This window comes from Sinocyclocheilus grahami, unplaced genomic scaffold, assembly GCF_001515645.1.
Source record: "Sinocyclocheilus grahami isolate Dianchi unplaced genomic scaffold, SAMN03320097.WGS_v1.1 scaffold1.1, whole genome shotgun sequence".
Classification (NCBI taxonomy): domain Eukaryota; kingdom Metazoa; phylum Chordata; class Actinopteri; order Cypriniformes; family Cyprinidae; genus Sinocyclocheilus; species Sinocyclocheilus grahami.
In genome coordinates this window covers 1,152,487-1,161,506 of record NW_015505180.1, presented here as the reverse complement: position 1 = coordinate 1,161,506, position 9,020 = coordinate 1,152,487, and the positions used below count along the sequence as shown (strand labels likewise).

Sequence of the window (9,020 nt, the reverse complement as noted above, 5' to 3'; positions counted from 1 at the left end):
CCAGACTGAACAGTAGCATTTTTTGTTTGTTTCTTTATTCAAGTTCAAATGCATGCTTGATCTATGTATATGAACCATTCACTCATGTTTCTCATCTTGTCCTTTAAACTTCATCCTATCTATCTTCCATCCAGCTTCCATTTCTTTGTTGGATATTAAACGTTTAAAATGTAAGTTCATTTCAAGCTACATGGGTAAATCATGGAAATGTTAGTTACTTTAGGAGTGTAAAAACAGCATATATATATATATATATATATATATATATATATATATATATATATATTTATCTCTCTTTTTAAAGGAATATCCCACTGCTCTAGTGTGATTTTCGAGCTTTCACACAGTATATACAAAAAACGTCACCATTCTACTTCTTGCGTAGCTGTGAAATGATTGGCTGAAAGTGTTCTGCGGCGACGTATCAGTAACGAGCAATCCCGGAAGACGTGCAGTATCGTCAAAGCTGTCGGTGTGCGGTGCTATTACTTGTCAACTCAACTCTATTGTTTTCAATTCATTGCATTCAGTAATTTATATTTCATCATGTCCGCTAGGAATCCAGGAATGCATCTTGGTGAGTCGTTTTAGATTGAATTCTATCGTATTAACATATTTTCCAAACACGTGGAAGTTACCATGTGATAGTGGGAGCATTTAATTAAACGGGACGAATTGGCAACAGACATGGGTGTAATGTAGTCTATACGCTGAACACTGAACATGTCAAGTGCAAAGTATATTCTTAGTGTTATGTGTAGTTAATTTTTAACTCCATCTGACCAGCTATGAACTCACTCACTCACTCAAACTTCTAGTGGCCTTTGTAGTTAATTTGAAATCTTATTCTGGATTTCTTTCTTCCTTCCATATATACAGTTGATTTAAAACTATATACAGATGAAATGCACTTAATGAATCTCACATGACTTATGTGTCTCGTGACTAACATTGAGCAGAGGGAAAAAACAAGACACAACTGACTTTAAAACGTCTTTTATTATTTATTCTGGCCTTGTTTTAGATCTGGAATGGGTGTCAAAAGTCAGAGTCAACACTCAGGCTGTTCTTAAACGAGCTCAGCAGATTCAGGGACACAAAGTTGCTAAAAAACAGTGGCAGGTAAACAGTTTACAGTTTCCTGATTTTGCTTTATGCCAGCTCAGATACATCTTTATTGACCTGCATTGTTATTGTAGGCTGCCTGGATGCTGAAGGCCGTCACATGCATTGATCTGACGACCCTCGCTGGTGACGATACACCTTCCAATGTCCATCGACTCTGTATGAAGGCCACACAGCCGATCCGTCATGATCTGCTGAAGAGCATGGACATGCACGACAAAGGTCTGTCAGAAAGGTGCCTCTGTCTGGAGGATTTTTTCATAATTTTGTCACATCACCCCTCTTGGTGCACTTGAATGACTGATTTCACATCTCTGTTACCTTCTGTTACTAATCTTGCAGTTTGCAATGTAAAATTAGATTTTTTTTCTCCCTTAAATGTAACTAAAAATGCATTTTAAACCATTTAAATCTATTAAACAAATTACTGTTAGAAGCATTTTAGATCATAATAACTGACAAAGCAATTCAGAAATTTGGATCCATGCAGATTACTAGTACATTTAATGATACTATATGATACAGCTTAATGACAAATAAAAAGATTCTCTCTCTCTCTCTCTCTCTCTCTCTCTCTCTCTATATATATAATACACTACTGTTTAAAAGTTTTCAATTTCAATTTTCAAATGAATGTTATGAATAATTTAAATCCACATATTAGAATGATTTCCATTGGATCATGTGACACTGGAGTAATGGCCGCTGAAAATTCAGCTTTGCATCCCATGAATTAAATTTTTTTTAAATTAAAATAGAAAACAGTTATTTTAAATTGTTACAATATACAATATTACACTTTTTCTGTGTTTTTAAATCACTAACAGTCTTACCATGCCTCAAACCTCTGAATGGGTATATATTTTTTATTTATGATATTATTTTATTTAATATATTATATTTTTTGTATTTATGGTTTTCAGTGTAAATAACATAGGCTTGTCACTGTAGATCCGCCCACAAGAGGGAGACAAAGCTCTTTTCACAGAAGTTGATTGACTGAAGAGATCAGAGACTTCCAACAATTTAAATTCTACTGTTTGCTAAATAAAACAATAGTATACAACATAATAAACATTAGACATTAACAGGAATTTTACATTTTCATGCTGTATTTTTATGTATTTAAAAAAAAATTGTCTTTACGTTAAATTCAATTTAGTTTTCTCCGACTTGAACACTGTGTGTGTGTATGTGCATGATTTCAGGAATCACGACTGCAGCAGTCTGTGTGTACCCATCACGGGTGGCTGATGCTGTGAAGTCTCTTAAAGCAGCTAACTCTAGTCTTCCTGTTGCATCTGGTAAGACATTTGACACTGCTTATCTTAAAACACGTTTAATTTCTTCTTCAGACATCTTCCCAGAGAGGGTGCAACCGCATTGTCTCACCTCACGCGCTCTTTTTCTCATTCTCTTTGCTTCAGTGGCCACTGGCTTCCCTGCTGGACAGACGCCATTGAAAACCCGTCTCGCGGAGGTACAGATGGCCGTGGAGGATGGTGCTACGGAGATCGATATTGTCATAAACCGGACTTTGGCACTCACTGGGCAGTGGGCAGGTGTGTGTAACAAGGGTACTAAAGGAATTCAGATACTACTCATACTAAAAAAAACTCCTTTTGCTGTTGGTTTAAACTGGTCTCTTCCAGACTGACATTGGCCATAACCATCAGCATGATTTTCTTTAGTTCTAGTTTGATAGTTGGTGAACATACAACTGGATGACAGTTAATGTTAGTCTCTATGATCTCCTCAGCCCTCTATGATGAGATCCGGCAGTTCAGAGAGGCCTGTGCAGATGCCCATATGAAGACCATCCTGGCAGTGGGAGAGCTGGGAACCTTCACAAACGTCTACAAGGCCAGTTTGGTGTCAATGATGGCAGGTGAGAACGTTAAACGTAGATCTCAGAAGTGCAATTTAGTTGTAAATTGCAGAAATGGGATTTCTGTAGGAAACTGCTTGCAGACGTACAGCCTTTAAATTAGAAACCATAAAAGATAGATGAATAATTATTTTACGTTGTCATTTTTAGTAAGTCATTATCAAGAGTTTTTCAAAAGTTTGTTTATTAATAGAATGTTAGAGGCCTGTCACATCTCTTTCACCGTCTTGTACCATGAGCATTTCGCGCCATTGCGCTTTGAGCTTGATTTGCTTCAATTATATTAATATTCCTTACAAAATATACGTCAAGGTCAGGGATCATGATTCAATGCATTTATATTTATTTAATATATTTTTTTTGTAATTTATATAATTTAAATGACCATTGTCTATTATGATTTTCTTTCTTTCTTTCTTTCTTTCTTTCTTTATGCCAAACAACTTGATAAGGTTTTCTTTTTTTCTATATTATGATATCAGTACAGTTGTATCAATCTGACATTTTTAACTTCATGCCAAGAAATATATAAATTTTAATTTTAATTCAGAGATGAAAAACATATTTTTTCTATTTTTTGTAACATTATCCATTATTCTGTAATTAAGGCTTTAGTTTTTTATTATAAAATATAGTTTAGTTAAATATTTATTTTTAACATAATTGTCTAACATATCATTTATGTAATATATAATTGTTTAAGTGATCATTATCCATTACTGTGTAATTACGGCTTTTATTATTTATTAATTTATTTTTTACCATATTGTTTAAATTTCTACCTTTTGTCAGAAGAACACAAAAATTAAATCTGCAAAAATGTCAACAATTCTGTGTTTTTCTGTCAATATGGGGTGCTGTGTGTACATTAATGAGGAAAAAAATGAACTTAAATGATTTTAGCAAATGGCTGCAATATAACAAAGAGTGAAAAATTTAAGGGGGTCTGAATACTTTCCGTACCCACTGTATATAAATTTTAATTTTAATTCAGAGATGAAAAACATATTTTTTCTATTTTTTGTAACATTATCCATTATTCTGTAATTAAGGCTTTAGTTTTTTATTATAAAATATAGTTTAGTTAAATATTTATTTTTAACATAATTGTCTAACATATCATTTATGTAATATATAATTGTTTAAGTGATCATTATCCATTACTGTGCTTTTATTATTTATTAATTTATTTTTTACCATATTGTTTAAATTTCTACCTTTTGTCAGAAGAACACAAAAATGTTTTGTGTGTCTGTGCAGTAACCGCATTCACCAGCAGGGACTGACTTCACAAGCTAACCAGTTAAATCTGACCTCCTTGTATGATCAATTCTAAGAGTAAGGCTTGCCTTAGCAAGTTTGATAGTTTGATCTTTTGCCCACAGCGTGGCGCCATTGCTCATCCATTCTGCTCTCCGCATCCAGATGTCCAAACACACACACACACACACACACACACACACAGAGCAGGCCAGTGACTGTATGCTTAAATAGCCATTGCACATTAAGCCGATTACTGTACCCAATTGTCAGCGGCTCTGATAGGGATCGTTATTAAAATGCATTGCTTTTGTCGCTGTGCTCATTCCTTAATCTCCCCTTGTTCCTATGAATTGCGTATGAGGTTTCTGAAATTGAATGATAATTTCACCTATTAATCTGCTACGCCGGAGCTATTTTACTCCCACGCTCTCCGGCAGTGTCCCCCCGCTCCGCCGCAAATGAATAGAGCTTCATTACTGTCGCCTGCGTTTAATAACCGTTATCCATTATCTTGTAATTAAGACTCCCCAGAACGAATCTCAAGGATTATGTCAGTTTGAGAGAGAGGGTGAGATATAGAGTGTTGGAGGAAAGGGGAAGGGGTGGAAAAAAGAGTGGAAAACACATAGAACGTATCTTTAATGAACTGGAAAATGTTCATCTTGTTCTGTGCGGTAATGAACAGTCATTAGACATGAGGAAGGGCAGGCGGGACTTGGGTGCTGGGGGTTAGAGCTGGTCCACAGTTTGTGCTTCATCCATTAGAAGCGTCATTTTATCTTCTATTTTTATCGGAACGCTGATAAACCGTAATTGGCTATGAAGGAGAAATGAAAGCTCTTGATGAACGAACGCACACCCTCTGCGCCCTGCCGACGGGAACATATGTTCTTGTCTAGCCTCCCCTGCCCTCGCGACTAATGTCCTGTCGGGGTGCAAAGATCTGACGCCTCTCTTAAGTTCTTGAATGGAGATGCTAAAAATGTGCAGGACTTTCTATTTTCAGAGCTCGTTGGAGTGAACTTTGACCTGTCCGTCTGAACAAAACAAGTGTCAGATGGAAGGAATAATTCAATTAGAATTACTAACCAGTGGAGTATGCGGATGCATTTTGACAATTAAAAAACATGTCATGTTCTAAGAAATTAACTTTTCACACTCGCAGTTTTTAAAATCGTATGTATAATTTTCATGAATACTGTCAGCTTGATGAAAATGTCATGTGGTGTAATCCTCAAGTAAAAATTAATAGCATTTTTTTTTTTTTTTTTTTTACAACTTGAATACATGTGATTGTATGCATCTTAATGATTATGTTCAAAAAGGTTTTTAAAACTATAAGGTCAAAATGATTAGCAATATGGTTAGTTCAGGTTGCTAGATGTCATGTGGTGCGACTCCTAAAATACAATGATATTTATCTCGAGATATTTCAAGAAACATGACCTTGAAAAATATCAAATTATTTTAATTAGATATAATGTTTTTTTCTTCTCAAGGTTTTAATTGTTTGGTTTTGATTTGCTTAGATAAATAGAATATTTTCCTTACAACTGGAATACATGTGTGTATATCTTTTTGATTATGTTCAAAAAGTTTTTTAAAAATATTTTTTGAGGTCATATATCAAATTTCGAGGTAGATATCATTGTTTTTGGGAGATCCATCACATGACATTTAGCAACCTGAATTAACCATATTGTGACAGATTCATAAAAAGGTCAAATTATTTGATATTATAAGACTTGTTGACCATTGTACGATATTATGCATGTATACACACACATGCACACCTTTTGGATGATTTGGACAAAGCTATTCAAATAATAATATTTTAATTATTAAATGAATCAAGATTTTAATAATTTTAATAAAGCTTTTAAATATATATACATCAATATAAATTTAGAAATTAAAATAATTGTCTAAATCTGCTTTTTTTGGCCTAAATAAGCATTAAAGTGGACCAGACCTCATGCCAGTAGTCAAAAGGTTTTGTGTCTCCTGTACTTTCTAACCACTAGGATCTGATTTCATCAAAACTTCAACTGGCAAGGAGACTGTCAATGCCACTTACCCCGTTGCCATAGTAATGGTGCGGGCCATCCGTGACTACTTCTTACGGACAGGCTATAAGGTAAAGGTCCCATTGTACCTTCAAATCACCTTATTTTACATAAATCATCCAGCCTGTTGACTGATGCATTTGTTCCTCAGGTGGGTTTCAAGCCTGCGGGAGGCATCCGTACGGCGCAGGAGTCTGTGGTGTGGCTGACCCTGATGAAGGAAGAGCTTGGAGACGAGTGGCTAAATCCTCACCTTTTCCGACTGGGAGCGAGTAGCCTGTTAGCAGACATCGAACGGCAGGTAATTAAACCAACACAGTGTTTCACACTCTCAAAGCTGCTCTATTCTGGCTTCAGATGTGAGAAACTGATAATTACCACCCATTATGGATGGAAACAGTCACTATTCAGGGAGTATGTGTTATGACCCTGGTCTCCTGTGGTGAATAGGATATAGATTAGCCCTTTTATTTATGTATAAATGAGATTATAAATCAGATTGATTTACTGAAGCTGAAGCGGTTTTTTTTTATTATTACAGATTTACCACTACGTGACTGGACGCTATCCTGCATTTCATGAACTTCCCATGGCCTGAATCTGTGAAACCAATGAAAACTGTTCAGATCAGCCAGTGATGTAATGGAAAGATGTCACACCTGTTTATCATATATCTATTAAAATACTGATATTCTGGTCTATAACTCCTCCCTGAACTTCCCGCTGCCCTGTATCTTGTTCTCTCATTGGCTGTAGGTCATCGCCGATGTGTTTTTCAGTCAGAAATCATTGCACACAGCGTGATTGTGAATCGCAGACAGCTCCAGATATTTAGCATGCCAAATATTTCGCGGGGGTCGGCGACGCATCGGCGATTCCCTCAGATCACGTCTTTGATAATTCACACTGCGTGATTGTCACTCGCGGGAAGTAGCACCGATTTGCCTCCGATGTCGGGCATTTGTCGGCGATTTCGCAAAGCCTGTCGGCGAGTGAAAAATCGGCTAAAATCGTGCAGTGTGAACTCGGCATAAGAGGTCAATTATAAAGAAAAGTCATATTGTCTTAAAGGGATAGTTCATAGAAAAGTGAAAATTCTGTCATCATTTACTCACAAGTTGTTCCAAACTTTTAAAGCCCCGTTCACACCAAGAACGATAACTATAAAGATAACGATATTAGCGTCCACACCAGCGAATGATATCGTCTGTTTATTCTAAGCACACATGCGTCTGCCGCTTTAAATTCTTGAGCTCGTTACAGCAGGATGGATTCTGATTGGCTGTCAGTGTTTTATCGTTCATCAGCTGGAAAAAAAATTATTTGAAAGTGATCAGATCGATATCGTTCCTCTGTATCATTATCATTATAGTTGTGGTGTGAACTGTGCTATTCTTTAATATTGAGAATGATTTTTAGAACTATATCTTTATCGTTATCTTTATAGTTATCGTGCTTGGTGTGAACGGGCCTTAAGAATTTTTTTCTTCTGTTGAACACAAAATAAGATATTTTGAAAAATGCTGGTAATCAAACAGTTTACAGTAGCCATTGACTTCCATAGTATGGAGAAAAAAATACAATGGAAGTCAATAGCTACCGTCAATTGGCTACCAGCATTCTTCAAAATAACTTTTTTTTTGTGTGTGTGTGTGTGTGTGTGTGTGTGTGTGTGTTCAACAGAAGAAAGTAACTCATACAGGTTTGGAACAGGTGGAGAGTGAGTAACTGATGACAGAATTTTCATTTCTGGGTGAACTACCCCTTTAAATGAAGTCCAGTATCTATCATAAACTAAGAATATATTTTATTATAATGTAAAAACTTGAGATATGAATGTCTTTTTCAAGTTATATTGTATATTTCAAACCCAAGAACATTTCTGGATTTCTGGATGACATGGTGCAACCTGAACCATCAGAAGTAAAAGTGCTCACTTTACGTCAGTGCAAAGGGCTCTTGCATCACTTTCTCATATCTGCGATTCCCAGCAGTAGTTGTTCCTCAGACAAGCGTACAGATCTCGTAAGCTGCATCTGGGGTTACGCTATCACTGTCCGAGGCTGATGTTATTTGACTTCCTCTGAGCTAATTTCATTAATCAAGAGCTGGATGTCAGAAGTGTGTGTTTGGGATTAATTAAGAGGGGTTAAGAGAGTTTAAATGATCAGATAAAGCTGTGTGCCAGTTAGAGCTTCGTTTGAAGACCGAGAACTTTTTTTTTTCTTCTCCCTCTTTCTTCCTTAATTAAGAGATCTCGGGCCATGCCCTTCACGGGGATGGAGGATAAATGACTGAATTAATTGTGGAATGGGGAATGAGCCCGAGAGGTGCGAGTGGGCAGCGAGAAGGAAACTTCCGTAAATTCAGTCCGAAAACTGGAGCACAAATAGATTTGTATTCACAGAGAAGCGATAAAAGCTATTCTCACAAAAGCTTGATAATACCTGCATAAGCACTATTGTAGGGCTGGTATTAGCATTCCTAAAAGATCCACAAAGCAGCGGGATCCAGAAAGAATCAGCTAATTAATGCTCAGAAAGAATTATTTAGAACTTGATTAAAGCCCAGATTTGAAAGGGAAAAAAGGAAGAAAAAAAATCCTATATATCCTTCTGTCCATTTATCTGTCCTTCTTTTCTTTTGTGTATCCACCCATCCATCCGTCTGTTCATCTG

At 36.2% G+C, this 9,020-nt stretch overlaps 1 protein-coding gene across 2 annotated transcripts; it reads left to right on the top strand.

The window, feature by feature from the left end:
* The first annotated feature begins 441 nt into the window (after positions 1-441).
* Positions 442-7,002, top strand: LOC107594694 (deoxyribose-phosphate aldolase-like). Of its 2 annotated transcripts, XM_016284872.1 has the most exons (9): positions 442-577; positions 1,025-1,122; positions 1,200-1,347; positions 2,334-2,429; positions 2,553-2,687; positions 2,885-3,013; positions 6,301-6,413; positions 6,494-6,643; positions 6,884-7,002. In XM_016284872.1, the coding sequence occupies exons 1-9, from the start codon at positions 547-549 to the stop codon at positions 6,938-6,940; spliced, it is 957 nt and encodes a 318-aa protein (XP_016140358.1). In that variant the 5' UTR covers positions 442-546; the 3' UTR covers positions 6,941-7,002. The 2 variants fall into 2 exon arrangements, with proteins under 2 accessions (XP_016140358.1, XP_016140426.1); XM_016284940.1 differs by lacking the exons at positions 6,301-6,413; positions 6,494-6,643; positions 6,884-7,002 and adding an exon at positions 4,399-4,820.
* The last annotated feature ends 2,018 nt before the right edge of the window (positions 7,003-9,020 follow it).